Source organism: Myotis brandtii, unplaced genomic scaffold (assembly GCF_000412655.1).
Source record: "Myotis brandtii unplaced genomic scaffold, ASM41265v1 scaffold140, whole genome shotgun sequence".
In the NCBI taxonomy this organism is placed as follows: domain Eukaryota; kingdom Metazoa; phylum Chordata; class Mammalia; order Chiroptera; family Vespertilionidae; genus Myotis; species Myotis brandtii.
Window position 1 is genome coordinate 3,597,285 of NW_005355000.1, and position 17,574 is coordinate 3,614,858.

Below are 17,574 nucleotides of genomic sequence, written 5' to 3' on the forward strand. Positions count from 1 at the left end.
CCAGAAGGTATTGTTAAGAGAACTAGGAACTGCCCTTAAGAGAACTAGGAACTGCCACAAGCCCAGAAGGAGGAGAGCCAGAGATATAATTTATAAGCCCTAACTGTTAGCCAGCTAAAATTAATAATAGCAAGAACATAAATAGTAAACACATGTTCTTATACTTCAAGAATGTTCACTCACTGATCCCATAACAACCTTATCATGGAAGTACTATTATTTTCCCATTTTCCAGATGAGCAAACTAAGAATAGAAAACTTAAATGATTTATAGTATTTAATCCCAGTCAGTATGGCTCCAAAATCCAATCTCAAACACTTACTCAACCATTCTACATGTGGACTCTCTGGAACTTGGAAAATCCCAGCCATTGATACTGCAAAGACCTTCTTCACAAAACCATTAATTATAGAATTCAGTAGCTATAAGCAAAATACTAATTTTAGTGTTTGCATAACCTATTTCCATAATGCTTAACAATTCACTTAGGAATTTGCAAGTAATTTAGCCCATAGATAGAAGGAAACTCTAAAATCTATAAAATTTCATGTGGTTCACCTATATGTGCCAAAGAAAGGACTTATAATTTGAGGTCAGTTTATGACTCAGCAGTAGAAGATAATAGAAGAATCTCATTTTAAAATAATTTTTAAAAATGTATAATTACTCTTGGGCTTTCTTCTTTTAGTGTATTCTTGCTCATATGCCATTACCTAAATGTCATCAAGAAACAGAACAAAAATGAATAAAGACATAGAAGAGATAAGGCAAGGATGCAATGTAGAAAGCATATTAGATGACCCATCATGGCATGAATAGTTCAGACATTTCACAGGTCCCGAGGCCTTCCAGTAAATTCCTCCTTGTCCAAGCTTTGAAAAGTCAGTCCTTCCATCAAAATTCATGTCAGACTGTAACCACCTCCAGTGTTGTCTTTGAAATTGAATTTCATTTTTATCTTGATAAGAATGTCAGCTCTTATTTATAGTGTACCTACTGTGTGCTACCTGATGTATTAATTACGTTTAATGCACAATATATAATGCTTAAAACATCCCTTAAGTTAGGCATTTTACTCACAAGAGACCAAAGCTCAGAGATTACAGATTTCTCCAAGTCACCCAGCTAGCAACTCAAATGATACTGATTATTTGAAATACCATATATATATTAATATATTTTACCTTTCATGGCAGTGTTTCAGATAATTTTAGAAAATTCTAACCTGAGGAATGGCTTATATAAAATAGGATGTTCTGCCTCTTCTCTAGAAAATGTTTCCACATTGTTCCCAACCTTGAAGGCTAGTGACAAAGAAGTAAAGCTTAATAAACTATCACCAGCTGGACCAGTGATGTTGGTTGAAGCATAGAGTTGGGAGAGATCCAAGAGGGATGTAGATTGAGAATCTTGCACCTTAGAGGGGAATAATGGACGCAGTTATTTTATTAGCCCATTTCATTCCAACTTTTTCTATAATCACAATAAGAGAATACAGACTTATTTATTTTACACAATGGCCCAAGGAAGCTGGAGGCATTGCTGTGATTTCGTTTCCAGGTCTTACATCCAGGTAAATACTGCACTTTGAGGTAGAGCTCCCCCTTCCATTGTTTCAGCCGCCACCAAGCCTTTGAGTGGCTTTTCTTACTGGGCAATAAGTCACTTATGCGGTTGCATTGATTTGCAGTGTATTGAAGGCAAGTCTAGACCAGGCAAGCAAATTTGTGTGCAGAAAATAGCCAGATGAAGATGTTATGTTATTATTTTAACAAAATTCTCAGGCAGAGCTGAGAATAGCACAAAAGTAGTCTGATACTCAAACCACTACTTGGGTTCCCCTCCCTAATACTATCCAAGGCATCCTTACTGGAAAAGAGCAAATGTTCTAAAGTATTTAAAGACCAGAAAAAAATCAAGGATATTCTTTTTGTAACCTCATTAGTGCATCTTTGGGTAAAAAATATTTCCATGTTGTTAGTGCAGTTACTAAAAAGAGTTTCTGCAGTAAAGTTTAATATATCCAATGTTTAAGCCATTTCCTTTTTTAAAAATATAAAGGAGAGATTTAGGGGTTGTGTGTTGAGTGTATTATGGTATACATTACTTTTAGCAATCTTATTTTAGAGGGATACTGAGGTCTAAATACAGTTCCCCAGCCATCGGCCTGGTGTGAGAGTAGGGAGATGGGCATGAGAGAAAGTTCATGATCTACTCAAAAATGATGTTTCCAGTTACTAACAGCAGAATATCTTTTAGTGCCTACTCTGAAGAAGGTATTAATATAATCACTTGCCTATAGTTATTTAATCGTCATAGCTATTTAGTCCTCAAAACAACTCTGTGAAGTTAATGTTATCATCACCCACATTTGACCAACTGAGGAGATCCTTGAGGTGAAGAATGGGAAACAGTAGGAAGCAGCAGATCCAGTACTTGAATCTTGATGGCCTTGCTCTAGAACCTGTTTTTTTTTCTTCTTTATTGATGAAGTTTTGGGTCACAGGCAAAGTCTCTCCAAATTCAAGAAGATTGAAATCATATCAAGCATCTTCTCAGACCACAATGGCATCATATTAGAAATAAACTACAATAAAAGCAATCAAAAAATTCAAAAACTTGGAAGCTGAATAGCATGATATTAAACAATGCTGGGTTACCAAAGAGATCATAGAACCTGTTATCTGATTCATTATGCTGTGCTGCCTCCAGCATGGCTGTCTGACCCGGAATTTGTTCCTTTTTCTTACATGTGTCTGTCTTCTATGTACCCAGAGACCTGGGAAGGAGAAGATGGTGATTTGTTTAATCTAGAGCATAAACAAGTCAAACAGCCATTTTTGCCTCCCTCGACCAAAACATGCTTAAAGATTCATTAGTGTCTCTCTTGCCAATGATTTACAAAGACACTTGGAGCTGCCTTCTAGTCCATTGGGTCAATAAAGCATTTTTAACACAGTCTTAAGTATGCATTTCTGACATCTGATAGAATAGATTCTAAGAGAGCTATTTATAAGGCCTTGATCCAGAAGTCCCATAAAAGTGAATCTCAGAAATCTGTGCTTTGTCTCACAGATAGTAGCTTTTAAAGGAAGGAACCACTGCAATAAAATGAAAATGCAAGGGTCTGAATAATCATGTCAGGCTTAACATTCCTTAGTCACATTTTATTCATTTCCTTGAAAAGTTGGTCTATGAGTAGATATGTTCTGGCTTAACTATTAATTAGGACTGAAAGGACTGAAGTCTCTTTATGATTTCTCTTAATTCCTATTTCATTTTCCAATCTTTTTTTTTTTTTTAGAATAAAATGCTTTTATTTGTACAGTTTGGCTCTACTCCAAACCAATGTTCAAGTTGATTTTTCTTGAAGGTGCAAAAATTTCATTCTAAAAGCTACATTTATTATTCAAGTTTGTTTTCTGAAAAGACTACATATGGATACTTAGGGAAAGTTCCAGCAAAATAATTAATTGATGTTCAATCTTTCTTCTTTTCTTTTTTTAAATATTTTAAAAATCTTTATTGTTGAAAGTATTACTTACTCTCTTCCCCTCCCCCCGCTCCATTGATTCACTCTAGCCTGGCCCTGCCCCATCTCAGGCCTTAACCACACTATTATTTGTGTCCATGTGTTATGCATTCGTGCACACAAGTTATTTGGTTGATCTCTTCCCACAATATTTCTTTTTTTTTCATTTTATTTTTTTTCTTGTTTTCCTCTTTCTTTCTCTCCTCACACTCCATTCCTTTCTTTTTATTTCTTTAAAGATTTTAAAATTGATTTTTTGAGAAAGAGGAAGGAAGAGGGAGAGAGAGAGAGAGAAACATCCATGTGAGAGCAAAACATCCATCGCTGCTTCCTGCACTGGGGATTAAGCCTGCCACCCAGGCATATGCCCTGACAGGAATCAAACCTGCAGCCTTTCATTGCACAGGACAACACCCAACCAACTAAGCCACACTGGCCAGGCCCCTTCCTCCTCTGACTTCTTTCTTCCTTCCTTCCTTCCTTCCTTCCTTCCTTCCTTCCTTCCTTCCTTCCTTCCTTCCTTTCTCCCTTCCTTCCTTCCTTCCTTCCTTCCTTCCTTCCTTCCTTCCTTCCTTCCTCCCTCTCTTTCTTTCTTTCTTTCTTTCTTTCTTTCTTTCTTTCTTTCTTTCTTTCTTTCTTTCTTTCTTTCTTCTCTTATCAGTCAGTCATTTAATCATTTAATCATTTACAAATATGTGCCTGTCTACTATTATGCCAGTCACTAGGGATAAAGAAGTAAACAAGATGTGGTCTCTACTATCAGGAAGAGTCCAGCCCAACAGGACATGCAGACACTGAACCAGTTATTCCAGGAAGCACACCGCAAAAGTTCAGCTTGTTGAAAGCATACAATGCGGGTCAAGAGATACTCTTTAGGAAATGGGTTCATTCAACAAAAATTTATAGAACAGACCTGGGCCCAGTACTTGGGATAAAGTGATGAAACAGAAAAATTGCTGGCTTTACCCTCTATAAGAAAAGTAAAACATTATTTAAAATGCCAAAATAATGCATTGTGATTATTAATGTGGTATAATTATGAGAAGTTATAGGGTCATATAATGGGGGTTCAAGGTGACCACCTAAAGAAAACCTATATAGTGAATACAGGAGCCAACAAAAATGCATAGACTTATGTTTAGACTTATGTTAGTCCTTTTTTAAAATACAATTTTCTTTGATTCAAACTTTACATTCTTCTCTAGCATCTTCTTTCCCAGAAAAGCTGGTGGTGTAATAATTTTGAATTGCTTGGCTATGCTGAGTCATAGACATGAAACCATCAACACCAAAATATACTACTGAATGTCAACTTCTTTGGCATTCAGAAAAGGATTAGACATTAGCAATTTCCCACAAGTGCTCATTCTTCAATGGCTGAGCCAGTTTGTAGCTCAGAGCAATTCAGTTGGCTGATATAAGCTATTTCTATTAGATGTTTATTTTGGGGGCAAACTCTGTTTCATGATGACAACCTTCAAGTTTTTAGCCATCTGCCTGCCAATTCCTAACCTCATCTTTCCTTTCCATTATCCTATATAATAAAAGCCTAATATGCTAAGTGTCTGACTGTTCATTCAACAGTTCGACCAGTCACTGTGATGCACACTGACCACCAGGGGGCAGACTCTCTGAGCGGTAGGTTAGCTTGCTGCTGGGGTCCGGCTAATCAGGACTGGGCCAGATGGGCTGGATACACCCTGGAGCTCTCCCACGGTTCTTCCCCAGCCCCAGTCGTGCACCAGTGCGGTCCCTCGGCCTGGCTTGTGCCCTCTCACAATCCGGGACCCCTAGGGGATGTTGGAGAGCTGGTTTTGGCCCGATCCCCCCAGGCCAGGCCAAGGGACCCCACCGGTGCACAAATCCGTGAACCAGGCCTCTAGTGATATATAATTTTCATCAATGGGGACTCTTTATAGGAAATGGTATCCTTATTAATTCATCTTCTTTATGTGTCCTCACTTGAATAGGGCAAGACAATGATACATTGAGCTGGGAAAGAGGTATCACTGCTAGAAGCATATTGGGGTTGGCATTTTTTTAACTTTTCCAGCTCTGAGAGTTGATGCTGCCAGGAATAATCTTGAAATGCTGTCTTTTTTCCCCCCTCTTTGGATATTAGAAACTTTCTTTCCTGTTAAAAATAGATTTTCATAATGTACTTAGAGCTCTGACAAACCAAAGAGAAAGAAAGAAGGGGAAGTGGACAGATGCTTAGCAGAGCTACCCTGCAGGGGACCTTCCCATCACCGCCTGGGGGAACATGGACAAAGGAGAAGCAAGACAATCATTCTGAAAATGTGTGGTGGAGGGTGAACTTGGAAACTGATGTCCATCCAACACATCTAATTTTTTCAGATAGCCTGCATTAGCCAGACAATTACTATACTTACCTTCTAATCTGAAAGAACAATGGGACCCCTTATAAAGCTAGTTTTAGGGTATAAAGCTAATTTCTTATATTTTATCTTAGATGTGTTTTCTATAGACAAAGAAAGGTGAGGATAGAAACAATAGTCTGAAAACTCTGAATAGTATGGACATCCTCCATACTGGCTTGTTCCTTGCACCACATTCTCTGCCATTAGCTTGCAGGTTATTTCACTGTCTTGTTTGCTGCATCTATGGATGCTGGGTAAAATCCAGAAAGGAAGCCATTTTACTGATAATCCATAAGCATAAACAGGAAGCTCAATTTCCTGAGCACTTAAATGATTTTTGCTTTGATGGCCACAGATCATCTTGAAATCATTTTGACTCAGATTGAAATAAAACTTGGGAATAGATTGATATTTGTGCCAAAGAAAAGTCTGAAAGATTTCTACATGACAAATAACTTTATGATTTTACAATGATCTTTACAGTTAGGTTTCAAAGAACAGTTACCTAGGTAATTTTTTAAATGCAGTTAAAATATGTTTGAGGGACATTTTTCTAGTTCTCAGAAAGAGTTATGACAAATCTAACTTTACTTTGCTTTTATAGGGACAAATCTACAGAATGTTTTGGTTTCTAGTCCCCCTTTTCAAACAGCCAGCAAATGAGGATAGTAGGTAAGCAAGACTTAAAAGTCTGTTCCAGCCCTAGCTGGTTTTGCTCAGTGGATAGAGCATCAACCTGTGGACTGAAGGGTCCTGGATTTAATTCCGGTCAATGGTACATGCCCAGGTGGTGGGCTCAATCCCCAGGAGGGGGCGTGCAGGATGCAGCCGATCAATGATTCTCTCTCATCAATGATGTTCATTCTCTCTCTCTCCTTCTCCCTTCCTCTCTGAAATCCATCTATATATATAAAAATCTAATATGCAAATTGACCCCATGGGAGTTCGACCAGGAGACTGGATTGCTTACTATGATGTGCGCTGACCACCAGGGGGTGGTGCAGAACAAAGGAAGGCCCTGGCCAGCAGCTGGAACGCCCCATTAGGCCCTGATCACCAGCTAGGCCTAGGGACCCTACTCATGCATGGATTTCATGCACTGGGCCTCTAGTGAAAATATATATTTTTTAAAAAAGTCTGTTCCAGAGTGTCTTTGAGAAATTATGTCCCTGTGATTATAATAGAAGTCCAGAATTTTATTTCTTTTTACAGAATTTGATTAGCTTCTCACTATGTCTTGGGTAGACAAAGTAAACATGGACTGTTGATATAGCTAAGAAGTAAAACTCAGATAGAATTTGGAGGGGGAATGTATCTTACAAAGTAATTCTACACTACTATACCAAAGACATTCAACCTTCTCAAGAAATAGTTCCATACTGTTTGAATATGCAAAGATCCAGGACAGATTTGTAATTTATTTTTCATCTTGTTCAGCTATTCATCCATCCATCCATCCATCCATCCATCCATCCATCCATCCATCCATCCATCCATCCATCCATCCATCCATCCATCCATCCATCCATCCATCCATCCATCCATCCATCCATCCATCCATCCATCCATCCATCCATCCATCCATCCATCCATCCATCCATCCATCCATCCATCCATCCATCCATCCATCCATCCATCCATCCATCCATCCATCCATCCATCCATCCATCCATCCATCCATCCATCCATCCATCCATCCATCCATCCATCCATCCATCCATCCATCCATCCATCCATCCATCCATCCATCCATCCATCCATCCATCCATCCATCCATCCATCCATCCATCCATCCATCCATCCATCCATCCATCCATCCATCCATCCATCCATCCATCCATCCATCCATCCATCCATCCATCCATCCATCCATCCATCCATCCATCCATCCATCCATCCATCCATCCATCCATCCATCCATCCATCCATCCATCCATCCATCCATCCATCCATCCATCCATCCATCCATCCATCCATCCATCCATCCATCCATCCAACAAATACTTGTCAGTATGTGAGGAGGCTGAGCATCAGCTGTGTACAGTTGTTTTCATTTTCCTTAGTAGAGCAATCACAGAAGAATAGACTATTAGACTGAAGGTCAACAATAAAATAACTAGAGCTGCTTTGTTCTTTCCTCCAGTGGACGTAACTGGACCCTCTCAGATAATCTGTAGAGCCCCACAAGCATAACTTGAAAGCTTCTTATCAAAGACCACAGATATGAGCCTGTTGAAATCCAGTATTTTTGTTTTGTCAACACAAATCAGTAGAACTGGATTTCACCATCAGAATAGGCTGAAAGATTACATTTCTCTGATCAACTATGGCTATGTCAGTCACAAATGTAAACCTTGGGGGTCAGGAAATTTGAGTATGATGGCTCCAATCAGACTTTCTAAATGTTAGGGTCCCGTGGGCCTCCGAGACCTGGTCTGGACTCCACATTGGCCTACCTGAGCAGTAGGTATAATTGAAGCCCTGGTTCAACTTGGCAAGACCACATGAGCTTGTTATTTAGAGCAATACCTCTCTAGCTTCCAGTGGGCAAATCCATCATTCATGGGCCTGAGGAAAATGTGGTCTGGCGTCATTGATTTTATATACAAGGTTTTAATGAAAATGGAGTACTTGTCAGTTCCCAGTCACTGGCAGCATGAGTGCCTGGGTGGGACTGGGAAAGAGCACCGTGTATGCGGTCAGAGGATCTGGGTTCTGGTCCAGATGTGGCCAGCCACCACTAGGTAAAATGTGGGCAAATGTTTAAGCTCCTCTTGATCTCAGTTGCCTCCTCTGTAAAATGAGGGAAATCATAACCTTATTGGGCTTGTGTGAGCAAAAACTGCATTGAGGGTTTGTAATGTGCCTACCATGATGTCAGACACATAGTAAATATTCAATGAGTGTTTAGTTCCTGTGATATTATTATTATCAACATTATTTATATGGCTATGTCATTTGGCTGTTCTTAGCCTGCATCTTCACTAAAAAATGGGGATAACAGGAGTCCCATTTCTGTCTTTCAATTATTTTGAAGATTAAATGAAATATGTATTAGAGGCACTTTTTAAACCCCAATAATAATATGCCAGACAATGTTTAATAAAGAAAACAGCAGTATCCCCTGTCCTTAAGAAGATTACATTCCAGGGGAAAAACACACAGACAATAAGTATAATTAAAAAATAAATTATACACTATATTTGAGAGTTACAGGTACCCTGGAGGGTAGGTGGGGCATAGTCCAACATGCTGGCTAAGGGAATTATGATTTCAATAGGGTGGTCAAATGTGCCTTTGATACTAAGGCATTTGGGCAAATATGTAGAAGTGAGAGAATGAGCCAGAGATCTGTGAGAAGGGTGCCCCAAGAGGTGCAGGGTTCAACTTGTCAAAACCAAAAATGCCTGCTATTTAGAGCAACACCTCATGGATTAGAGCAACCCTCAACAAGGATCATGCCCATCATGTTTAGGCCATAGCCTTCAGACAAACCCGTGTCCCCGTAGCAGAGAGAATGGTGGTAGCAAATGAGGTCAAAACTTGATTGGGAGGTTGGGGAGGGCAGGTTGGTTAGTTAACCATGATCACCATTCTAAGAAAGTGTCAGACTTCCTTTTGGAATGTTTCATCAGCAAAGACTTAATAGTTGTGATAAGATGCAAAAAAAGTATGAGTTTTAGAGTCAAACATATCTGGGTCACACGTGTGTGATTCTGAGCAGGTTTTTCAACCTCTTTGAGCATCAGGTTTTTGGCTGTAAAGTGGGACAATAGCTGTACAATTGTTATGAGGCTTATAAATAATGTAGGTCAAGAGCCAAGTGCAGTGCCCAGCACCCTCTTCTGAGCTCCCTAAATGGCAGTGGGCACTGAGATGACACAGAGCTGCCCCTTTTCTTCATTCACAACTGTGCTGGGAGGGACTGAGTTTTGGCTTCCTGGGGCCACCTTGTTGTTCATATTATTTAAGTCAGTGCAGTAACTCAGACAGTCTGGCATGTCTATCACTGGGTCTGCTGGACTGACTGTAAATCAAATAAGATTCAAGATACGACCTGGACCTTTCATAAGCTTTGTGCTGTTTTCAGTCATAAGCATTGCTTTAGTTTTGTATTAAAGTCAAATGGTTACTTTTAAATTAGTGGTATTTTCATGACGAAAAAACCAGCTATTACTGACTTGACTGAGGGAACTTGCAGCTGACAATTACAAGCTGAAGGGACCTAATTGCAGGTGTCTGTGTTAAAGAGTGTAATGTGTGATTAACACTGTTGTTCCATTAACTCTAATCCCAATGATGGGCATGTGGTGAGACTGAGATTGCCTTTCAACCATCCAGTTCAAGCCTCCTTACTTCCTGCTCAGAATCTTGCATCGATTGGCTTTTTGTTCCCTACGTTTGGCACCTTGCACTTCTCTAACCACTACTGAGAACAGCAGCCTAGTTGGTCACTCTAGAGCAATATTCAGATCACATCAGTTACTGGCTCTAAAATACCCATTTGCGCTGCATTGCAACATAGAATAAGGTCTCTCTCTGGAGATGGAAGCCTACTCAAATTAAATGCTATTTCAGGTATTTAGTTCCATCTGCTCTAATGTTGTTGTTGTTTTTTTAAATACCCTGACTGGGACTTCTGGTCAAGATGGCATACTACATAAACGCTGGGTCCACCTCCTCCCATGACCACATCCAAATTATAACTAAATTATAGAACAACCACTTGAACACTAGCTGAACAGAAATTCTATAACTAAGCATATAAAGGAGAAGCAACATGGAGCCTGGTAAGAGGAGTAAAGACATGAAAGCAACTGGTCCCACACCCACATGTGGCAGTTAAGAATCAGGAGGGATAGCTCAGCTGGGAAGATCCCAGTAGCCAAACACTGGGCTCCTCAGCTCAGAGCACCAGTGCCAAGAAGAGGAGGAGTCCCCACAGCAGTTAGATTTGAAAACCAGGGATTCCTCCCAGATGAGGCAGAGGGCTGCTGTAGACCCAGGAGTCCTCTTAACAGGCCTGCACACAAACTCACCAGCTCACAAACACTGGCCCTAAGCTCCAGCGAAGGGAAAGCATCCACAAAGCATCAGGGACATACAGGGAAGAACTGAGTTGTCTGGTTTCAAGGGGAGGCTGGGAAGGGCAGTTTTCTCTAGGACTAAGGCTCAGGCAGGTACCATTGTTTCTCTGTTGAGCCCTCACCCCACACAACCTGCAGGTGCAGGCTTCCACCAAATCTGAGTCTGCATTAACCTGATTAACACTGTTCTTGCCCCACCCTGGTAATTCTCTGAGTACCTGCCCCACCCAATCCACAGATCCTCTTTAAGAGGTAATCCAAACAAGCATCCAGCCTGAGTCTACACTTCGGACTTTCCTAAATTTCTCTAAGATACCAAAACCCAAACAAGCAGCAGCTGGCCTTAACATGCTCCATACCTCTGGCTAAGTGACTCCAAGCCCTGCACTAGTGGCAGGTGGTCTCAGTTCATAGCATAGCATAGCCATTCCCAGGCACTTCCAAGCCCAGCAGACATGTTCCATACCTCTGGCTAAGTGACTCCAAGCCCTGTACTAGTGGCAGGTGGTCTCAGTTCATAGCATAGCCATTCCCAGGCACTTCCAAGCCCAGCATAGGCATCTAGCAAGTACAGATCGCTTTGTAGCTCCTACCAGGTGGCCCTGGACTGGACACAGGCAGTGGCTAAACTTAGCCTTAACCAGAGTCCCTACCCCAATGCCCCAGAATCAATATACTTGGTGGCAAACTTCAGACCACACAAGAAGACCACCCAATTAATGCCACAAACATCACACCCAAAGGGCAGACTTGACACCTGAGCCTGCTAAAGTGAATCCCACTCCATGGGGTAAGCCCCACACAAAAGTTTGTCTGCTATAGTCATAGCCAGTTCTCACAGCCAGTCAACCTAAGGGTCAATCCCACCCACCAATATGCCAACAACAATCAAGTCTCAGACACACAAGATACACTCCTGGAGCACTTCGCTCAGGGGACTAGAGAGACCGCAAAACTAGTCCCACAGGACACCTACTACATGAGGCTACTCTGCTAATACTGGGACTCATAAGAGATCTACTTAATACATAGAAACAAATACAGGGAGACAACCAAAATAAGACAAAGAAATGTGCCCTAAATGAAAGAGCAGGACAAAACTGCAAAAAAGAAACTAAACAAACTGGAGACAATCTATCAGAGGTGGAGTTAAAAATACAGCTGATAAGGAGTGTCCATGAACTCAGAGGAAGGATAGGTGATCTTAGTGAGAACTTCAACAAAGAGATGGAAAGCATAAAAAGGGAGATGGAAAGCATAAAAAAGGACTAGTCAGAAATGAAGAATGCAATAACTAAAATTAAAAATATATCAAATGGGACCAATAGCAGATTAGACTAAATAGACAATCTGATCAGCAATTTGGTAGACAAGGTAGCAGAAAATACATTTAAATAAGGATAGCTTAAGAGACTTCTGGGACAACTCTAAGTGTAACAACATTCATATCATAGGGATCCCAGAAGGAGAAGAGAGAGAGAGAAAGGATTGAAAACCTATGTGAAGAAATAATGACAAAAAATTTCACTAGCCAGGTAAAAGAAATACACACACAAATCAAGAAATCACAGAGTCTCAAACAAAATGAACACAGAGAGGCCCACACCAAGACAAATCATAATTAAAATGCCAAGGATTCAAGACAAAGAGAATATCATAAAAGTAGCAAGAGAAAAGCAGTGACCTACAAGAGAGTTCCCATTAGGCTATCACCTGATTTCTCAACAAAAACTTTGCAGAACAGAAGGGATTGGCACAAAATATTCAGTCATAAAAAGCAAGGACCTACAACCAAGATAACTCCATCCAGCAAAACTATCATTTAGAATCAAAGAACATATAAAGAGCTACCCAGACAAGAAAAAGCTGAATGAGTTCATCACTACCAAACCAGTATTGTTAGAGGAACATTTTTAAGGAGAAAAAAATTTAAAATATAAGTGAGAAAATATCTCAAAAAAAAAATAATTCTCACTGACAAAAGCAGTGGATCAACCAACACTAAAACTAATATAAAGCTTAAAAGGAAAATGTAGGGCCCAGCTGGTATTGCTCAGTGGTTAAGCATCAACCCATGAACCAGGAAATCATGGTTCAATTCCCAGTCAGGGCACATGCCAGAGTTACAGGCTTGATCTCCAGTAGAGGGTATGCAGGAGAAGCCAATCAATGTTGTTTCTCATCATTGATGTTTCCATCCCTCCCTTCCTCTCCCTCTCTCTCTTAAATCAATAAAAATATTGTTTTTAAACAACAAATGTAAGAAGATCACATACAATTTTAACAGTAAATTAAAGAATTCACACAAATACATACACAAAAAAGAAATAAAAAATAATGACAAAACATAAATATAGAAGGGGTGAGTAAAAGTGGTAGTAATTTTAGAGTGATGATCAAATTAAAATAGACTATTATAGATGTAGCTTGGTATACATGAAGTACATGGAAACCAAAAACCAAAAGTCTACAAGAGATATTCAAGAAATAATGAGAAAGGAATCCAAATACAACACTACAAAAAGTCATCAACATGCAAGAGCAGAGAATCTATAACAATAAAAGTGTAATATGCTAATTAGAGCAGACATCCTTCCGGACGTCCTTCTGTCCTTCCAGATGCAGCCGGAGGGAAGCCCGAGTCCCAGGTGCCAGAGAGAAGCCAGTGCTGGCACCTGGGTCTACTCTGGCACAAATTTCTTGCATCAGGCCTCTAGTAAGCAATGGGGAAGAACTATAAAAACAGAGAACAATTAATAAAATGGCAGGAACTGCATACCTATATATTACTTTAAATGTAAATGGATTACACATATCTCTATATAACTATATATTACCTTAAATATAAATGGATTAAATGCTCCAATTGAAAAAGGATTGGCTAAAAAGATGTAGTATATATAGACAATGGAATTTTACTCAATAATAAAAAAGAATGAAATCTCACTATTTGTGACAACATAAATGGACCTAGTGGGTATTGTGCTAAATGAGATAAGTCAGATAGAGCAAGACAGCTACCATATGATTTCACTTAATGTGGAATCTATAAAACAAAATAAACAAACAAAACAGAAATAAACGCATAGATAGAATGAATAAACAGATGGTTGCCAGATGGAAAGGGGTTTGAGGAGCTCGGTGAATAAGGTGAAGGGATTAAAAAGTAAAAATTGGCAGTTACAGAATAGTCATGGGGATGTAAATTACAGTGTAGGGAATATAATCAGTAGTATCTTAATAACTATATATGGTGTCAGGTGAGTGCAAGACCTATTGGGGGAGTCACCTTGTAAATTGTATAAATGTCTAATCACTATGCTACACACCTGAAATTAATCATAATAATAAAAGCGTAATATGCTAATTAGACCAGACAGCTGAACCACCTTCTGGATGTCCTTCTGGACATCCTTCCAGATGACCTTCTGGATGAAGCCAAGGCTGGGAGGGCCGAGGCAGCTGCTGCGACAGCGAGGGCCAAGCCCCTTGCACAAATTTCATGCATCAGGCCTCTAGTATAATAATAAATGTCAACTTTAATTGAAAAATTATAAATCATTTTAATAGACCTTCCAGATGAAGCTGGGGCTGCGAGGGCTGAGCCCCTTGCATGAATTTCGTGCATTGGGCCTCCAGTTAATAATTTAATAATATAAATAATGTATTTAATATTATTAAATGACAGTCTCCTTAGAGAAATGGCTGATTCTAGGACCAGCATAGAACATAAATGAGGTAAATCTGGAGGGTCTTGTAGCACCAGAAAGTAAGGAAGTGCTCAAGAAAAGGGGAGAGGGGAATACACAGAAATCACCTGAAAGAGCTCACAGTGGCCAAAGTTGGAATATTTTGAGCAACATATTAAATTCAGTAGTGATGTGCCTCAGCTGGTGTGGCTCAGTTGGTTGGAGCATCTGAAGGGTCACGGTTCGATTTCCAGTCAGGGCACATATCCAGGTTGTGGGTTTGATTCCTGGTCGGGGAATATACAGGAGGCAACCGATGGAAAGTTTCATCCAACTTTCACAGTCATGATGATTAAAAATGTCTCCAGTTTTGTCAAATATCATTAGTGGGTAGGACAAATAGTCAGACCACCTCAGCCCCCACCCCTGCACTGAGGAGCATTGATTGCACTGTACATTTTAGGACAGGATGGAGCTGCCTTCAGTCCTCGCTCCTTCCTCCCCGCCCCTTCCTTTTATCAATGATTTTTTTTCTTTCTTTTTTCTTAATTTCTTTTCCTCCCCTTTTTTAAGTGCTCCCATACAGTTTATAACACAGTAACTTGTATATAGTGGTTGCTTAGCAAATGCGTGTTGCATTTCTGCCAACTGAATCCTAAATGCCAGAATCATAAATGTGATGGCTGATTCTTGTCAAAAGAAAAACAGTTTTTCTAAATGCTAAGCTTGATGTTGGGAAGATAATTTCTGGTTCTTGGTCACTTGGAGGGTCTTTTATGTCCCCGGGGAACGGGATGCCCTTCAGGCAGGACAGGCCCACCTGAATGCTCACCAAACCTCACAGTCACGGCAGTGCCCCCAGGAAGAACCCGGAGGAGAGGGACAGACATGAGTAGGTGCCAAGGAACGCTGAGGAATGCATGGCTGGCCTGCAGCAACCAGCGAAGCCTTCTGCTTCGGTCTCTGGTTTGAGGTGCCATTTACAGCATAGACCTATTTTCCCAGCGGTTATTCCTATACTTTCTGGAACGGATCTGGATTGGGAAAATGACTCCCAGTTAGATGTTCTATGGCGCCCCCTTGAGAGAGGGCAGGCAGCGGGAGGGAGAGAGAAATCCTGGGCAGTCCTCCCACCTCTGCAGGCGCTACATCGCTGGAGGAGCAGGTGCTTGCCATTAACGGGAGCACAGAGAATCGCAAATCAAAGGTAACACAGGAGTGAGCTCCCATGTCTCAGGCACTCAAGTCAGGCCGCCCCTTTCTCTGTGGCAGCCCCAGGCGCTCACTGAGCTCGGCCTTTCAGCACGCCAGCCCCGAGTCGCCCTCCCCGGAGCTCTGCGTGGTGCCTTTGTTGCATTTGAAGTGCATTACAATGCCGTTGTCCTCCTCAAGATCACACAGACCTTGTACGTAATTGTGTCTACATGTATATGTACATGTTACATGGAGAGGGTGGGAAGAATCCCGTAGGAATTAGATCTCAGGGTGGCTCTTTCTATCATTTCTCTCCCTTACACCATTTCCCCAGCCTTCCCCTCGGGTCTCCACAGGCATAAATGGCCGCTGAATGCCCTCTCATCAGATGCCCTATTCTTTCTCTCTCGCCAGAAGGAGGGACGTGTGAAGTGATAGCCGCGCACAGATGCTGTAATAAGAACCGCATCGAGGAGCGGTCGCAGACGGTGAAGTGCTCCTGTCTACCTGGGAAAGTGGCCGGAACGACCAGGAACCGGCCTTCCTGTGTGGACGGTGAGTCACTGGTGTTACCTCTCTCTATCCGGGTGCTCACCTGGGGTTGGGCGCACCGGGCATATCATGTATTTCTGTTTCACCTAAATGTGGCTCAGGATAGTGAACATGGAGCATCCAGAGTAAATGCCAGCCCTCAGAATAGAGTTTGAATTCTTGTTTCTCGGGCTATCACATTTTTAAGTAGCTCTATTTTCACAATTTTAGAGAAGAAATGTGAGAATCCAGCTCATTTGGGAAGTGATTGTGGATTGAGGTTGCATACAATGATGTGGGTGATAATGGTAGTAAAGAAAACAATACCTAACATTCATTTAACACATATTTAATGAGCATTTACTATATGCTCAGTGCTTCACATACATTCATGATGGAGTGTGCCAAGCACTGTCCTAAACTGGAGCATCCAGAGTAAATGCCAGCCCTCAGGGTAGAGTTTGAATTCTTGTTTCTTGGGCTATCACATTTTTAAGTAGCTCTATTTTAACAATTTTAGAGAAGAAATGTGAGAATCCAGCTCATTTGGGAAGTGATTGTGGATTGAGGTTGCATACAATGATGCGGGTGATAATGGTAGTAAAGAAAACAATACCTAACATTCGTTTAACACATATTTAATGAGCATTTACTATATGCTCAGTGCTTCACATACATTCATGATGGAGTGTGCCAAGCACTGTCCTAAACACTTCTCATGCACTAGACCATTTGCTCTGCAACAAATTACCCTCCACATTTAGCAGCTTTAAACAGCAGACATTATCTCAGTTTCTGTGGGTCAAGAATTCACCTTTGCTGGCTGGTTCTGGCTCAGGGTTTCTCCTGGAGTTGCGGTCACAGCCCGCCTGGTAGTGGAAGGCGGCTCTAACAGGGCTCACTCACCTGGCTGTGGGCAGGTGGCCCTAGCTCCTCGCCAGGGGACCTCTCTGTAGAAGCTTGGAGTCCTGACAACATGGCATCTGGCCTCCCCCAGAGTGCGTGAGCCGAGAGAACAATACAGAAGCCAAAATGACCTTTTGACAATCTAAGCTCAGAAGTGACACGTCATTGTTCCCATGATAACCTATTGGTTATACACATCAGCCCTTGCATTCAGTGTGGAAATGGGCCAGGGCTTGAAGACCAGGAGACAGGG

At 41.1% G+C, this 17,574-nt stretch overlaps 1 protein-coding gene across 1 annotated transcript in view; it reads left to right on the forward strand.

Moving 5' to 3' along the window:
- The window catches only part of FAM19A1 (family with sequence similarity 19 (chemokine (C-C motif)-like), member A1), a gene marked incomplete at its 3' end in the record, with an annotated part of 399,267 nt that extends 382,828 nt beyond the window's left edge, over positions 1-16,439 (forward strand). The window contains exon 3 of the mRNA XM_005860808.1: positions 16,299-16,439. Coding sequence (XP_005860870.1) covers positions 16,299-16,439 — 141 coding nt within the window. The remainder of the gene's footprint in view (positions 1-16,298) is intronic.
- Positions 16,440-17,574: the final 1,135 nt, after the last annotated feature.